Genomic DNA, 18106 nt, shown 5'->3' with positions numbered 1-18106 from the left:
GAAGGTTTGGCATCCCCCGGTTGGGGGAAAAAAAGAATAGATTCACCCCCCTAGGGCGAAACCATTGCGACGGGACGGGGGAGGCCACCCTGCTGCCTCTTGCCCATCCTCCAGGCTCCTCCACCTGCACCCCCACTCACCGTCAAGTCTCCGCTCCTTCCGTCTTTACAGCCTGTGTTGGTCTGCTAGGGCTGCTGAAACGGAGTACCACAGCCTGGGGGGTGAGGCAACAGAAACTCACTTTCTCACGGGTCTGGAGGCCAGCAGTGCGAGCTCAAGGTGGCGGCGGGGTAGCTTTCTCCCTGCTCAAAGGGGCAGGAGGATGGAGGGAGACCGGGTGCCCCCCGCTCCACGGCCCCTCACGCCCGCAAGCAGAGGGGATGTTTGGAATGTTTAGGTGAAAGGCACCTTCCAGTTGCAGAGGTTTCCAACCGTAACCACCCCTTGCAACCATACCAGGTTGCATACCAGGGCATAGCAGCTGAATGTCTACACTGATCCCAGCCCTGAAGTCCAGACGTATTTATTGAGCACCTACTGTGTGCCAGAGTTCCAAGGTCACCCATCAGGGAGTCTGTGCAGGGAGCTGCCCGCCCAGTAGCATAGGTTGGAGAGGAATATAAACAGCCGTGGTATGAGGCAGATGGGGGCAAATAAAATAGGAGGGGTTGGTGTGAAGAAAATATTACGGGGCTACGGTGGAGGGACGATGACTTCCATTCAGTGGGGACTGGGAAGTTTCTCAGAAGAGGTGACACGGGAGCTGGGCCTGAAGGGAAGGCTCTCTAGCAGAGAAAGAGCATAAGGAAAAACATGCTGATGGGAATTTCCAGAGTGTCCATGGTATCCAGCAAGTGGTCCGGTTGGACACAGGTACAAGAAGCACGAGAGAAGTTGCTCACCGACATTTATCCCTCTGTGCCAGACGCTTTACAAGGTGCTTCAGCGTCACAATTTCATTTTCATACCAGCCCAATGAAGTAGGCACTATTTTCCCCTCATTTTACAGATGGAAGAACCAGGGCACAGAGGTTAAGTCAGTTCCACAAGGTCACATAGCAAGTAAGTGACAGAGCGGGGATTCGAACCCAGGTTCTTAACTACCCCATTTTGAAAGGAAGTGAGGGGACTATGAGGAGATGTGTAGGTGGGGGGTCTGTTGTAAGGCATCTTGAAAGCCAGCTAAAGGTTTGGCCTTCATTCTGCTGACACCTGGAGCTGTTGAAAGTTTCTGACAAGAATGTGACACAGTGACGGCTGAGCCTCCGGGAAGTGCAGCCCCGAAACCAAATCATTCATTTATGGAGCTGGGAACCTCCCCTTCCAGCACCTGCCCTTTCTACAGCAGCTTTGCAGATAAGCGTGTAAACCCACCAGCCACCTATGCGCTTTCATCCTTCTTTCCCCGAATAATGAGAAGCAGAGCCGACACCACACTGAGTGCCTCACATGCGTTACCTCATTTTAATCATGACTGAAAATAAAAGCCCAGGGAGGGAGGTACTGGCCCGAGTTACGGATGAGACAGCCGAGGCTCACGGGGGTGATACGATGCTTCGGAGACTCCACGCAAAGCTTGCATCTCTAGTAATAATCGAGGACTTCACGTTTCCCGATGGCAAACAGAGAAAGCGGCTATAGAGCTGGACCTACTGTGTGAGCCTCAAGACGTTACCATGTGGACCTTATTTTTCCGACTTTGGGCAGGGACGCTGCATTTTATTATTTCCAGTGGGATACCGCCTCCCTGCTCCCTCTCTACCCCGAACAGCCCTGGCATCTTCCAGGGCTCGGCACATTCTCTCCGCACCAGGTTGCTTCCAGCCTCGCCGGGGAGGGAAGTAGGGAGCCTATGACACTCACCACATTCTTCCTTGTCGGCTGTCAACACACGCCCCCCACTCTGGGCAAGGAACCCCTTGCATGGCTGGGTAGGGGCAGGGCTGTGGGCTTGTGTGCTCGCCGTTGGCACCCCCAAAGCATCTGCCCGTGAGGACACGAGGATACGGCTCCTGGCGCCAGGCCTAGTGGGTGAGGTGTTTTCCCACGTAATTGTGATTGTGCAGGATGAAGCCTGGTGTTAGACACGTCCTCGGCAATAAGGAAAGCAAACACAGCATTGAGACTCTGTCAACAAGGGTTGGGAGGACAGGAGCCATTCAGGAAGCACAAGTTGTGAAGCCCATCCTTGGCTCACCTCGTCCCCAGGAGGAAGGAAAGGGCCCCCTGTATAAACTGTGGAAAGAACTGCCGGCCTCCTGGAGACCCCAGGCTGGTTTTCCTAGTTGATGCACACGCCTCCTTCTTGTTTTGTTTTTCTTTTTTAATTTTTAAAAAATCTATAAAAGTAACAGAAAATTTTGGAAAAACAGTGAGAAACATTAGAACACAAGCTGAGGCGTACAATCCGATCGGAACTTCTCTTCCAAGTCCCCATTCTCCCAAAGAGTAGCCACTTTGTCCGGGCTGGTCCAGCCCCCGCTGCCCCTTGCTCGAGCTGCATCTAAATTCTAGGGAGCCCACATTTTAAAAAAGTCCTTCTATAACTCCCACTGCCCTGACAACCCTTTTTCCTTGACAATCGATTTTTCCACGTAGTTACAGCCTCACTTTTAACATGTAACATTCTATCATAAGCTTTTTCCATGTTGCTATAAAAAACCATTTTCTCATTTATTATTTTTTATAATATAAGCAATATATGTTCATTGTAGGAAAGCCTCAAAACACCAATAAACTAAAAACATTTTTTAAAATAACCCAAGATCCTTCTACCCAAAGATAATCATTATAAACATTCTGGTCAATCCCATCCAAATTTTTTTTTTGTGCACAGAGATACCTATAAATCCACAGTTTTTTAAAAACAAAAATAATGAACGCTCCTTCTTCACAGCTCCCCAGTATTCCATCATGTGCCTGTATCACGGTTTGTCGCATCCTTCTACTCCTATTCTACGTTTGGGTTTTCTTGCCATCTGTGTCCACGCAGAGAAGCCAGGCAGTGAGGGTTCTATTGTCACAAGGTATGGTCACCTTTCAAACCTACCTGTGAGACTTGGCCACCAGGTGAACAAGGAAATGGCAAACCAGGAGCACTCTGGACTGATGACAAGACAGGTCCTCCAAGGGTTAGCATATTGGCCAAAGGCCAGATGCACGCTCATTTCTCCTTTAAAAGACCGTTCAAAAAGAATGGCAGTTATGGCCACATCTGATGTCTTGGAGTTGGGGGTCTTCTGGCTGGGGTGGCAGGATGTGTGTCCGGCTACTCCTGGGATGGAGGCTGATACAATCCTAGACCCAGGGGTGGAGAAACCTACGGAACGGGTTTTGTAAGAACACAGCCGTGCGCCGAGGGCGGGAGGGTCAGTACGGTGGGGTGTCTTTGAGCAGCAAGTGGCAAGGTCTTACATCTAATCTGGCGAGTTTATGAGACCAGGGAGGACCTCCACTGAATCCGTCTTCTTGTGCAGTGTGGCGTGTGGAGATGATTTTTAGATGGTGCGCAGACAAATGTCTTTCATCTCATTAGTAATTATTTATGTTGAGGTGTATTAGAAAACATATATAATTAGTAACATCAAAGCTGTGATTTGTGGACTTTCTTGCTTAGGACCAAGGTAAGTAGGTATTAAAGTAAAAACAAGAGTGAGTCAACATAGAGAAAGACATTAAGTCAGTGAGAGTATAATTGGTACCCAGATCCGGCCCAAGTTCTGAAGGCGGCCGTGGAGGCCGGTCCTTGTGCATCAGGCAGGCAGTCCCCAGGGAAGAGAACGCCGGCAGCCACTTTCAGCTCCAATCTTTGACCTGTCTTTGCTACAAGAGGCCTCTGTCTTGAGAGGCAGCTTCTAAGGGCTTCTCCACCCCTCCAGTGTGAGCTGGATCAAGAACCCAGAAGGTACTGGAAAGAACCAGTCAGCACAGACTCATCCTCCGGGTTCCTGAAACCTGGAAGCTGGTCTGGTCCCGTCACTTTGGAACGTGGAAGTCCTGTCCTGCGACATTGTGGTAAATGCCTCTGAACTGTGGGCTGTGGTTTCACCAGCCATGCCGTGACTCGAGCATTTATTTCTGAAGTGAGTTTTTTAAGTGGGTTGGTGTATTTGAGGTTTTCCTCAGACTTTGGATTATCCTGTCGGCATACGAAGGGGTCCCAGTGGTCTCCCAACTCTCGTTGGTGATCCATTTACGTATGTGTGAGTCTTTAAAAAAACAGGTTCTAGGCTTTCGACTCTGACCTCTTGGCTGGAGCTGGGAGAAGTGACTCCTAGGAAGTGGGTGATGGACCGTCACCAGGAAGGAGGTCCCCAGGTCTGTGCCCTCAGGATGTCCCCAAGTTCGAGGCAAGTGCAGACTGAGGTTCCTCATCCTTGGGATCATTTTTTTGCGTGTGACCTTTGGAACTTCCACTATCAAGACAATGAGTTCCCATATCATTTGCATATCAGTACCTCAGAACTGAGTGGCACTTGTCTGGCTGGGATCACATTGCCAACGTTTATTTAACTGTTCTGTACATTTAAAATGCCGCAGTTTTCTTTTAGGATTCAGAAAACAATCATTTTTTTTTTCTCTTGCGTAGACCCTTGAAAGAATAAAAGCCAGTAAGAGCTAACACACATATGGCACTGTGGACCACGCATTGTTCTAAGCACCCGCAGAGGGAGCTGTAATATTGTTCCTGGAAATGGGGGCACAGAGACACCATGTAGTTTGCCCAAGTTTGCACAGCACGTCTGGGTTCAAACCCAAAGCTTGGCTGCAGCACCTAGGTCCTGAGCTGCTCCCTCTACGGGGAGTTATGGTAAGCCTTTCCTGCAACTCTTTTATTGACTTTTTCCCATATCAGGGGAAGTTCACCCCCACATTCCAGCCAAGGGTTAGGAGACTTTCTTCCTTGGAAAATATGGCCCAGCTCAGCCAGATGTTGGTGACCGTGGCTCCAGGCAGAAGCTGGTGTTTGGCAGGACCACCCCTGCCAGCCTATATGATGCCTTCGAGCAAATTAGAGAAAGGCCCCCATCTGTGGGGATGCACTGCAGGGCCGCGGAGCATGAACTGGACTTCACTCCTGTCTGCCTGCCTCCAACCTGAACAGGCCCAACCTACACAGTCATTGTTGGTCCCCCCCATGGTCAGGGCGAAAAGCTGGTGTAAGTGGCGGCTCTTGGGGCCATTCAGGCCCCGTCCCCACCGGGTGTATCAGTCCACCCTGAAGTGTTGACAAAGCGTTTTCTCCCAGCAGCCTCTCTCTTTTGGATCCTGAGCCTGCTTTCCCTGTGGTGCCTGAGGGGTGAGGGTGTGTGGCGTACCGGACCCTGTGCATTGGGGTCTCTTGTGCCCCAGGCCTCCATGGAGCTCTGGGGGACCTCGGTTACGGCTTCACATCTGGAGACCAGACCAGGTTTTCCAGGGACCTGGCACCTGCTCCCTGCAAAGTGTGGCGCACGCTCTTCATGCCCAGCAGTAGCTCTGAGCACATATCGGACATCGTGACTCATCTTACATCCCAGGACCAGCCAGACTGGCACAGCGGGGCCACTGTGAGCTGGGTTGGGGTGAAGATGGCGGTGGGCCTCTGCCCCTCGCGCCTTGCCCACCCCCCGTGCTAGCTTTTTTCAAGATCCTTGCTCTGTTTTTAGCCCTCCTGGGCTGTGTTCAGTGTCTGCAACATTGGCCACCAGGCTGCCTTCATTTCCTAGCACCTCAGATCACAAAGCGCGTGTCGTAGTCGGCCTCCTTGGGAAAGGTGGGTTCATTTTGCTTGGGGATGAAGGGACAGTGCTGGCACCCGAGTCATCACAGGATGTCCCTGGGTCTTAAAGAAGGTGCAGGGAAGAGAGTGCACAGGGTGGGGTCCCCTGCCCACCAGCTCAATGCAGCCAGCCTCCAACAGGAGCCCACACCGCCTCTTTCCCAGGATAGCTTAGGATTGGCACAGCAGGAGGGGAGTCTGTGCTCCAGGTCTGGGTTCTGCCCCACCCCCTGCATCCTTGTGGGCTGGCGCTGGCCCTGCGGAGGGGTGGGATGAATATGCCACCACGAGGTGTGGGTTAAGGAAAAGGCTCTACAGGGACACCCACAAAGTCAAAGACAGCAGCATAGGGATATTTTGATCTCTCAGGCTTCCATCACCCCGCAGAGAGGCATGCTGGGGCCAGGGCACCTGCTGGGGTGGTGATGGCTCCATTCCAGGGGCGGGACCCCCAGCCACCTGGGTCTTCCTTCACGTGGGACAAGTGTGGAAGGTGGTCTTGTCAATGGCAAGTACCCATGGGATGCGTACGTGGCTGCTGGTGCCAGGCAGGCTGGGTTTAGGAGCAGCTGTTTACAAGAGTTGTCTGGGACAGTCAGTTGCCAGCCCTTGGGGACCTCGGGGACCACTGGAGACCTTGGGGACCATGGGAGTTTCCTGTCAAGGAAGGACTCAGTCCCACAAGAAGTCGAGCCTGGGTGCCACTTCTCCCGCTGGTCATTTCCCCACAAATGACAGTCCCAACAACCACAACCCAGAGTGAATATTCAGGGTTATTTTGAGTATTTCTGCTCCTTGCACAAAATAATAATGATAATAATAAAAATAGCAGCTACCATTTATCAAGACTTACTACGTGCAGGCACAAAGTGCTCCCCATGCATTATCTCACTGACTCCTGACAATAACCTAGAAGGCGCAGGTACTATTATCCCCATTTTACAGATGAGAAAATTAAGGCTCCAAAAGGCCGACCTATTGTTGTTGTGGATTGAGCCCCTCCTTTGAAGAAACAGCACAGCCAGATCCTAACTGGGATCTGACTCCCAAACACTGTGCCACCCACTCCCTGTTGGATGTAAGTCAATTCTGGGTCCTTAACCTTGGGCATTTGGTGGCCTGCTGGAGGCAGTGACTATGAACTCCTCGTTGTCCTTGGAGGATGCTCCCTCCCTCGGAGAATGAGAGCCATCACCCCACCGTGGGGTGAAACCGTGGGAGATCTACCAACACTCCCCCACACCACCCCAGACACCACCCCAAAGCACGGGGCAGTGACCTCAAAGACATCTCCGTGGAGTGCGGGAGCGTGGCCACTGCCTTGACACCAGAGAGGGGGAGGAGAGTGACCCAGGCACGACCCAGCCACAGAGAACTCAGAGGTGACCTCAGCGTGACATTGCCGTACATTCTTAGCATTTCGGGGCTGGAATGAACTTGAAAGCACTTCTCAACCTCTCATGTTGCCTTCCAACCTCTCATGCCGTGGCGGACAGAGAATGAGCGTATTTGTGTTTTCTTTTTATCGTTTTATTATTTATTTATTTATTTTAAAAAATTATTTTATTGAGGTCATATTGGTTTATAACGTTGTGTAATTTCAGGTGTATATTATTATATGTCAGTTCCTGCACAGACCGCATCCCGCTCACCACCAATAATCTAGTTTTTGTATCACGTGCTATGGTAAAAAGACAAGGCAGCCTGTGGCCGATGGCGGGTGGGGTGCGGTGGGAGCCGGGGGGAGGAGTGGAACGGGTGCTCCAAGTGCCTCAGCCCAGCCCAGCCACCCAAAGGCCAAGAGCGTCAACACTTTGCCTGACCTGAAGCACTCAAGGCACACCTGTCGGGACTGCTCTAGTCCAGCTGTTATCTGCAGCCGAATCCCCCAGCAAGCCTGACATGCAGCCGGTCTCCCCTGCTTTGCCCCCACGGCTACTAGTGGAGCGGTTTGCGCTCCATACACACACAGCAGACTTTTCATTCTGGGCAGTCAGGTTGCTCCCCGTTTGAGGGTATGACGGTGTTGCAATCCCCATGGTTACTGTACACACACACAGGGGCGTACAAGCACCCGCGCATTTAAGCACGCATGCGCACGCGCACCACAAGTGGAACCGACGGGTCATGGCTGTCCCATTGTAAATGTAACAGAAACCGCCAGATTACTGTCCTAGGGGCTGCACCAACTTAAACCCCGCCGCCATGGAGAGGTGTGCTTTTCCCCAAAGCTTGGCCGATGACTGGATATTACAAAGCCTTTTGATCTTCGTGAATCTAATGGCTGCCGTATAGATTCTTTGTAACTTAACTCGAATCAGCATAAATTTTAAAATTGCTCTTTTTAATACTTTTTTCTGTCTCCTGCAGGCATGTAGGCTACACAAAGGCAGGGATTTCTTTCTTTCCTGTTTATTTACTGATAGACCCTCTGCACCTAGAACAACGCTGAGCACACAGTCGGTGTTTAATATTTGCTGACTGAATAAATGAATAGGTTAGACATTGATATGGTCCAAAATACCAAAGATGCAAAAGGAGTAGCTCATTTTTAAAAGTCTCTTTCCTGTCTGTTCCCCAGCCACCTAGTCCTCTTTCTTGAGGGCCACGGCTATGCACACACGGTAAATATGGCAAGGCCGCTTCTGCTGCCTTTATTTTACACAAGTGCGCGCAGGCCTGCCCTGTCTTTTCTTCACTTGTGCGTTGGCAACGTTCTCCGTCTCTGATCAGCTCAGATAAGACCACTGCGGGTCGCCCCTCCTGGAGGACCATGGAGGGCGCGACTTTTCTTACGACCTCCATTAATCGCGCTGAGTTTGGCTTTAGGGCGGGACCCCGGGATGTCGGTGAGCCGCAGCCTTGGGCGAACGAGGCGCATATGCCCACGCGCAGAAGGCGGGCGGCCCCACCATTGCGGCCCCACCATTGCCACGCTGCGGACTTACCCGACACCCGCCAGAGCTGGGGCAAGAGTCTCGGTGTCCCATGGAGCGTATCGATGAGAGGTGGCTGGAAGCCTGGCGACCTGGTTTTTATTTCCAGATCTGCCTCTGGCTCTCTGTGACCATGAGTAAGTCCCTCTGTGCTCGAGTTACCTTCTCTGTGAAATGGGCATAATTATGCCTACTCCAACATACTTAAAAGGATGGTGTGCAGATGCATGAGAAGATGCTTAGAAGAGATTGTACGCTTCAGCTGGGGAGAAAACGGTTATCAGAGAATTTCCTAAAGGGTGGTAAGCAAGATGATTTTAAGTGGTACACAGATAATCCTTTTTTTAAATAGGGAAATTATTTTAATGTGTATTAGGCAGAATGGCTTAGCACATCAAACTTATTTCACAGGCATAGTGTTGCTTTGTATTCATAATATTGCTTAGGACAACACTCAATTTTTTTTAAGCAAAAAAAGTGAGTTGAGGCAATGTTATTTATCAAGTAAATAATGACACAAGTGCTAACATGGATTTAGCAAAAGTTGTGAAGGTGGTATGCAAATGATTGATGTTTGGGAAACATTAAATTAGCAGATATTTTGGGGAAAAATAAAAAAATTATGCGTACTTATATGAAAACCTATTTTAAAGATTTCTTTGTGTTTCATGCAAACATATAGGACACGGTAAATCAGACGCTGACAAGCTTTTTCTGTAAAGGGCCACTTACGTCTCTGTCACATAGACTTCTTTTTTTTATAACCCTCTAAAAATATAAAAACCATTCTTAGCGCGAATGTATAGAAAAACAGGCTTTGGGCTGGATCTTGAGTTGAAATTTGCAGACCTTTGCATTGAATTAAGGAGTTTACTGAACATAATAGCTGCTAGAGCCCCAAATACAGGTGAAACAACTGAATGGGACCCATTTATGAATGGGACTTTTATTTATTAATAACATTATTGTTTTACTCACTGCTCCCTTTTTTAGTATCATTATGAACCTATGGATTTTTTTACGCATTTAATATGTTTCAATTAATTGTGTGTTGCTTTTTTTAAAGATGCTCACATTGTCCCCTCTGTGCCAGTGAGAACCCCTTCAAGGAGTCCTTTTGACCTCTCATACCTGCCTTTGCTTTCTGGGATGAATAGACACCCCAGGTTCGTTTTGTACATTTCCTGCACCAAAACTGGTATCAACCATGTTTCTAAGAAGCTTTGGTTCCTTTTAGTCAAGAGTGGTATTTAGAGACCAAGATCCTGGTGCCTGGAAAGCAGATAATATTTACATTTGTAAATAGAAACGATGTCCAGGGTATGTCCTGGCCCCTGGAGAATTCTGACCACTCCCCTAAAAAGCCCTCCTTCACCATGTCTAGCCCGGTGCAGCGAGCCCCATCTGTGGCCCGGGCCATGGTGAGGTGCTTGAGAACAAAGAGTCAGTCATGATCTGGAGTTGCCCTAGCAGAGACGGACACATGAAAGATTTTTCAATAACCAGAGTCAAATCCATTTTCAGGTTAACCTTCAATTAACAGTAAAAATCCAGCTATCCAGAACGCTTATTCCCTGATAACTTTGGATAATTGAGGTTTTGCTGCAAAAATAAGTACAAGGGATTTTAATGAAAGCGTCTGACCTATAATTTACAAGGCTCACAAAGTCTGATGTCCACGTAAGCCAAAGCAGGAATAAAAAAATGAGTAAAGCGGGCTAAGCAAATAGAGAATGGGGTAAACCGGGCTGAACTGCGTGCGGAGCACATGCTGCATCTTAGGAGGGCAGCTGCCCTTCAGTTCTAGCAGGATGTTCCATGCGTGGACAATTGGCAGATCTTTCTGATTTTTCAAAAGATGGAGAAAATCTGGATTTTTAAAAATATGAAATAATTTAATAATTGTGAAATAATTTAGTAATTTAATTTTCATGATTTGGAAACGGCAATAGATTTGTGTGTTCTGTTAAAACTTTATTTAGATATAATTTATGTACAATAAAATATCTCCATTTTAAATGTAGCATTTGATAAGTTTTTATCATATATTTATCTCAAATTAATCATCATCCCACTCAAGATATAGAAGTTTTCATCACCCCCAGAAAGTTCACCTGTGTACCTTTCTAGTTAATTCTCTATTCACTCCAGGTCCAGGGAATCTCTGATCTACTTTCTGTCACTGTAGATTAGTCTGTCTTTTCTAGGGCTTCATATAAATGGTATCATATAGCACGTACCCTTTTGTGTCTAGCTTCTTTTATTCAGCATAAGTTTTTTTTTATCTATCTGTGTTGTTGTATGTATCAGTAGTTGGTTCCTTTTTATTGCTGAACAGTATTCCATTGTATGGATATACCACAGTTTATTTATTTATTCACTTGTTGGTGGACATTTGGATTGTTTCCAATTTGGAGTTATTAATGAATAAGGCTGTTGTGAATATATATATACAAGTCTTTGTGTGAACATATGTTTTCAGTTCTCTTGGATAAATAAAAGTGGAATCGATAGGTCATAAGATAAATGTCCGTTTCACTTTATGAGAAACTGCCAAACTGTTTTCCAAAACGACTGCACCATTTTGCATTCCAACCAGCCGTGTAGGAGAGTTCTGATTGCACCACAGCGTCACTAACACTAGGTGCTGTCAGTTCTTCTGGTGGGTGGGAAATAGTATTTCCTTGTGGTTTGGATTTGCATTTCCCCAATGACTAATGATGGTAAGCATCTTTTCACGTGCTTATGGGTCATTCATATATCTTCTTTTATGAAGCGTCTTTTCAAATCTTTTGCCCATTTTTTGTTGGGTTGTTTGTCTTATTATTGAGTTGTAAGAACTCTTTATATATTCTACATACAAATTCTATGTCAGACATATTATGACACATATCTTCTCCCAGTGGCTTGCTCTTTCGTTTTCTTAACAGTGTGTTTTGAGGAGCAGGAGATTTTAGTTTTAATAAAGTACAATTTATGTTTTTTTTATTAGTCATGATTTTAGTGTCCTATCTAAAAGATCTTTGCCTAACCCAAGGTTGCATAGACATTCTCCTGTACTTTCTTCTGGGTGTTTTACAGTTTTAGCTCTCATGTTTACATCTCTGGTCCATTGCAGCTCATTTTTGTGTATAATGTGGGGTAGGAGTTGAGATTCCCTTTTTTTACTATGGACGTCCATTAGTTCCAGCATCTTTAATTGAAAAGACTATCCTTCCTGCCTTAAATTACCTTAGCACCTTTCGAGGTCTATTTGTGGACTCTCGGTGCTACTCCATTGATCAATACGTATCACACTGTTCTGATTACTGTACCTGATAGTAAGTCTTGATAACAGATAGTATCTTCAATTTTGTTCTTCTTTTTCAAAAGTGGGTTTTTTTTTTCCATTTTAGGTCTTTTGCTTTTCAGAATCAGTTTGTTGATTTCTGCCAAAAGTCTGCTGGAATTTTGAGTAGGACTGAATTAACTCTAAAGGTCAATTTGGGGTTAATTGACATCTTAACAATACTGAGTCTTCTGACCTATGACCATGGTATATCTCCATTTATTTAGGTTTTCTTTTAGTAGTATTTTTTTCAAAAACACTAAGCATGCCAAGACAGATAAATGGAGAGAGAACAGTCTCAGTGTTCAGACAAGTGGGTATCCACGTGCAAAAGAATGATGCTGAACCCCTACCTCACACCACACGCAAAAACTAACTCAAACTGAATCAAAGACCTAACTATAAGAGCTAAAATTATAAAACTCTTAGAATAAATCACAGGAATAAATCTATATGACCTTGGATTAGGCAGTGGGTTCTTAGATATGACACCAAAGCACCAGCAACAAAAGAAATATAGACAAATTGGGCATCATCAAAATTAAAAAATTTTGTGCTTTGAAGGACACCATCAAGAAAGTGAAAAGATAACCCACAAACTAGGAGAACATTTTTGCAAATCCTATATCTGATAAGGGACTTATATATAGAAATATACATATAAATAACACAACTTAATAATAAAAAGACAATCCAATTAAAATATGAGCAAAGGATCTGAATGGGTAGTTCTCCTAAGAAGATATAGTGGCAATATAATGAATATATTGGCCAAGAAGTACATGAAAAGATGGTCAACATCGTTAGCTATCAGGAAAATGCAAATCAAACCAGAATAAGATACCACTTCACATCCACTAGAATGGCTATGATAATATTTTTTAGTCAATAATAACAAGGATTAGGAGGATGTAGAGAAATTAGAATGTTCACACACTGTGGTTGGAATTGTAAAATAGTGCAGCCACTTTGGAAAGCAGTCTGGGATTCCTTCAAAAGGTTAAACATAGAATTACCATATGATCCAGTGGGTATATCCACTCCTAGGTATATACCCAAGAGAAATGAAAACGTATGTCCACACAAACGCTTGTACGTGATTGCTCAAAGCAGTATTGCTCAAAATAGCCAGAAAGTGAAAACAATCCGAATGTCCATCAACTGACGAATGGATACATAAAATGTGACGCATCCATAAGATGGAATATTATTTGCCGATAAGAGATGAAGTTATAATCCATGCTACAACATGGACGAACCTTGAAAACATTATGCTAAATGAAAGAAGCCAGTCACGAAAGACCACATAATGTCTGATTCCATTTATACGAAACATCCAGAATAGGCCAATCTATAGAGACAGAAAATAGATTAGTGGTTGCCTGGGATTGGGGGCGGGTGGAGGAAGGGGGGAATGAGGATGGAAGGCTAACGGGTCCAGGGTTTCTTTTGGGGGAGATGAAAAAATTTTAAAATTTATTGTGACGATGGTTGAACAACTCTGAATATACTAAAATCTGCTGAATTCTATACATTAAATGGATGAGTTATATGGTATGTGAATTACATCTCATCAAGCTGTTATTTTTAAAAGGGAACTTTAAAAAAAAATACTGTGCAAACAACAACAAAAAATTTTGCAAAACCAGTACAGCTCCTGGGTCGTCCATTTGCACCCTCTCATTCAGGAGATTCAGAAGAATTGGCCACATGAATAGCGTTTATGTGTCTTTTGTCAAAATATTAAGTAGAGACCCACACTGGGTTCCTAATTTTCCTTCTGCCAGGAGACTGAGTCAAAGTCTCAGGGAAAATTCGTCTCTGAAAGTGGGTGGATGTTTTCCCTCGTAAGACAACAGCAGCCACGGTATGCAACATGCATTGTTTTTGCATTTGCTGCCGAGAACCTTTACCGTGAGGTCGAGGTCAACTTGTAGATAGCAATCTGTGACTCCTGAAGCATGACGGTGTGCACACTTTCTGCGTCCATACGTGGACCCAATCGCCACTTGGCTTGTTTGGGTTGGTTTAAGCTACAGACTGACTTAGGCTTTTCTATGCAAGCTGTGTATACACTCCAAACACAGACCATTTGTCACCTTGGGGGTAAAAATCTGACGAGAATGACATAAAGTTGTTTGGAGCATTTAATTGATTTTTACTGGGCGAATGGCCCAAGGGACCAAACTAGTTAGGAGATAAGCCAATTCTCAACAGGCTTCTCTGTTATTTGCCTACCATTGTCACAGTTTTTGCTGCACGTAATACAATGGTTTACTGAAGATTTTTCTTTAAGTGCATTTCCCTTTTATTTCCACTTAAGTGTATTTATGAACTTAAAGCAAAGGCCAGTATCTCTTGCTGTAAACAGAAGATCTCTCTTAAAAATAAGCCCAGTGGAAACAGAATGTTGTTTATTCTAAGTGGCTCCTGTTGCTTGACACGGCTCTGAATCTGAGGCCTCATTGTTCAGCTGGGAGCTTAGCAGGACCCAGGGAGATGTTAACGACCTGTTTGTACCAAACTGAGACTTTCTCCTTGACTGAATCAGAACGATCGGGTGGGAATGGAAAGGGGCAGACCTCAAGAGGCCCTTTGTCTCTTTCTTTCACAACTGTTTACTGGAGCCTTATGTGCTGTTCACCTATGAGGCCTTGGGGTACCGCACGATACAAGACAGACAAAGCCCCGGTTCTTCCCAAGTCTATAGTCATGGATAATGATGTATAAGAAGGAAGTAACATATGCACCCCTCACAGTGCCTGGATCGGGGTAAACATCTAGTACCTTGATGTAGCTCTCGTAGTTGTCATTATCATAATTACTATTATTTTATTACCCCAGAGCAGGAAACGGGCCCTCTGGGGAAAGGTGGGGCTGGATGAGTCTGTGAATGTCTGTCTTACAGCCCTGATGGCCAGGGCCAGCACACGGAGCTGGATTTCCATCAGACAGCAGAGGCGCTGGAGGTAGAGGGGAAAGCCTCCAATGCTTCGGCCGGGAAGGCGAGGGATGTTACTGTGTGAGAAGGTCAGGTCAGGAGTGAACGTGGTCGGACACGTTTAAGATCTCTGTTTGGGTATGAAGGTCTGCAATTACTCATTTGGCTGTTCAGCGGAGTTCCAGGCATTTGTGGTGCCAAATACCACCAGCTTAGTATTCTTCGCTAAAAGGAGTCTCTTCTTCAGTTATTCCAGCATAAAGTAACAGAATTGAGTCCCGGTGGTCCTAACTGGGGTTGTGTGAGCACCTCCCCAGACTAGGAGTGGAGATCAATCTGGCAACTCACAGAGACTGGGGGAGGAGCAGTTCGCCTGAGGAAACATCGGAGCCAGGGGAGAGGATGCTGGCCAAGCAGGCCCTGCACTGCCTGCCACAGTGCCCCCAGAACGACAGAGGCTCCGAGAGGAAGGCCAGGGTCTTTCCAGCCAGGGTGTCAGGACAGCTACATGAAAGAGGTGACCTTCGACAGGGCTGGGGTGCTCTTGCACTGTATCCGGGGACAAGCCAGGAGAAGCAGGTATTTCCTGAGAAGGCATCCTGTGCCGGGCTCTGTGGCAAGCATCTTGGTTCATCTCCACAGGAACCCTGTCTGCTCATACAGACAGGAAACAGAGTCTCGGAAAGGCTAGCCATTCCTGCACGACCACAGCCAGCAGCCGAGGCTCCTGGACCCCCTCACCGCATTCCAATCCGTGTCCACAGAGCAGCTAGAGTGTTCTTTTCCAGTCGCAGATTCGACAGCCTCACACCTCCACGCCTCCAAATGTGCCAATCCTCTAGGATTGAAACCCAAATCCTTATCCTGGCCACAAGGCGCTGCATGGCCTGGCCCTGCTCACCTCCCCAGGCTACCTTCCCCTCACAGCCTTTGTCCCTGCACCTGAGTGCCCCCCTTCACCTAGTTAACGCTGCTGCCCTTTGACTCTCTGCCTTTCTGGGGACTCTCAGGCTTCTGGCCCTCCCCTCTGTCATAACAATGGCTGTCACTTGGATGCCTGGCATTAATCCACACGCTACATCTTTTCCTTCAGTCTTCCCAGCAACCCTGTGGGGTGGAGGCTGTTATTATCCCCCTTTTACAGATGAGGAAACTGAGGCACAGAGAAAATGATTGGCTCAAAGTCACACATCTAGAAAGTGGTGGAGCCGAGATTCAAAGCCAGACATTCTGGCTCCAGCATCCTTTCTTCCCCGCCACCCTTTACTGCCTCTGGGATCTCAGGGCCCAGGCTCCCATCCTGCCCAGCACATTCTGGAAGTATGTGATTTTGATGGGTTGTTTGATTAACATCTGTCTCACCCGCTAACAGCTTGTCATGATGGCAGCTAACAGATTGAGCACTTAGTCTGTGGTAGGTACTATCTTCAGCATTTTTACACATCACCTCATTTCACCCTCTCAGCAATCCTATAAATTAGGTACAGTTGTCCCCATTTTACAGGTGGCATACCTAAGGAGTTAAGAGCTTAAGTAACTCGTCCACTAGGCTGGAAATTCCTAAAGGGCAGAAACCTTGTCCATTTTGCTCATCATTGAGTCAGAGGGACTAATTCAGTGCCTGGCATACAGTAGGGACTCAATAAATGCTTTCTGGTTGGTTGGATGGATAGATGACAGTTGGCAGGAAGGAAGGGAGGGAGGGAGGGCTGGGGTGTGCAGCCTGGTGTGTCTGTCTCGCGTGCCCACGCTCCGGTCACAACTGGGACATCCTCGGATGCGAGGCTGATGTTGTGTCTGACGTGGCTTTCCCGTGTCCCGCTGCAGGTGCCACAATGCACGTGAAGAAGTACCTGCTGAAGGGCCTGCACCGGCTGCAGAAGGGCCCCGGCTACACGTACAAGGAGCTGCTGGTGTGGTACTGCGACAACACCAACACCCACGGCCCCAAGCGCATCATCTGCGAGGGGCCCAAGAAGAAGGCCATGTGGTTCCTGCTCACCCTGCTCTTCGCGGCCCTCGTCTGCTGGCAGTGGGGCATCTTCATCAGGACCTACCTGAGCTGGGAGGTCAGCGTCTCCCTCTCCGTCGGCTTCAAGACCATGGACTTCCCCGCCGTCACCATCTGCAACGCCAGCCCCTTCCAGTAGGTGGTCCCCGGAGCACCGGCAGGCTGGTGCGCGGCTTTTCTTCTCGTCTTTCTCCTGTCCTTCCAGCTTTCCTTTCCTTTCTTTCTTTCCCTCCCTTCTTCCCTCCTTCCTCTCCTTCTCTCCTTTCTCTTTCTCCTTCTCTCTCTTTCCCTCTTTGTTTCCACCCCTTTGCAGCCAGTAAGATTCAAAATTCATAAACTTCCTAGGCTTAAAGAAAGCAGTAAAATATCGGGTAGGCCCTTCAGGCATGCTGGTGCCTATTTATTGATTCATTTTTTGAGCACCTACTATGTGCCAGGCCCTGGGACTACGTCAGTGAAGAAAACAAAGTCCCTGCCCTCCTCACAGCCTGCCAGAGAAAACAGACATTAATCTTCCCCCCCATCGATATTGAATTAATTATAATTGTGATGATAAAAAAATATGTAGCTACCACGCCTTGAGTGCTTATGAGATGCCAGGCAGTATGTTGGGTGTTCTTTGGGTAAGTTGTGTAATTCTGATCCACACAACCACCCTGATGTGGCCCCAATTTACAGATCAGGAAACAGAGATTCAGAGAGGTGAGGGAACTTACCCAGAGACACACAGTGGACAACTGTGAGATTTGAACCCAGGCCTGACCTGACTCCAGAGCTGCCACTGTTTAACCCCTTGATGGCAAGTCCTATGACAGGGACGCACAAGGGGACCCAACCTAGTCAACATTGAAGAGAGGCAGGGGGTCAGTCAGAGAAAATGCCCCAAGGAATGAGTAGAAGTTAGCCAAGCAGAGTGAAGAGGACCCAAACTGGAGGATACAGGGCATGCAAAGGCCCTGGGGTGAGACAGAGCTTGGTGTGTCCAAGGAATTGAAAGAAAAGCCAGCATGGCTAGTCACAGAGAACATTCTTACCCAAAGAAGGTCCTGGAAGTGAACTCATACTTCCCAATTACATTTCCAGTTATCAGAAATTCCCTCCTTTCTAATAATATGGCTCCTGCTTGAGT

The 18106-nt window shown here is 47.1% G+C and overlaps 1 protein-coding gene across 7 annotated transcripts in view; it reads left to right on the top strand.

Annotated features, from left to right (window-relative positions):
• The window catches only part of SCNN1B (sodium channel epithelial 1 subunit beta), a 56775-nt gene that overhangs the window by 16392 nt on the left and 22277 nt on the right, over window positions 1–18106 (top strand). For 5 of the 7 annotated variants that reach the window (XR_011494225.1, XR_011494224.1, XM_070484685.1 and 2 more), the window contains one exon: window positions 16794–17112. Coding sequence is in view for 3 of the 7 variants with exons in the window: in XM_070484685.1 (XP_070340786.1) it covers window positions 16802–17112 (311 nt within the window). In the remaining 4 variants the exon portion in view is untranslated. Of the gene's footprint in view, window positions 1–16793; window positions 17143–18106 lie in introns of all 7 variants that reach the window. The other 2 variants (XM_014864743.3, XM_070484687.1) reach the window with 1 other exon arrangement.

Source organism: Equus asinus, chromosome 14 (assembly GCF_041296235.1).
Source record: "Equus asinus isolate D_3611 breed Donkey chromosome 14, EquAss-T2T_v2, whole genome shotgun sequence".
NCBI classification, from domain to species: domain Eukaryota; kingdom Metazoa; phylum Chordata; class Mammalia; order Perissodactyla; family Equidae; genus Equus; species Equus asinus.
This window is presented reverse-complemented; position numbering and strand designations above follow the sequence as displayed.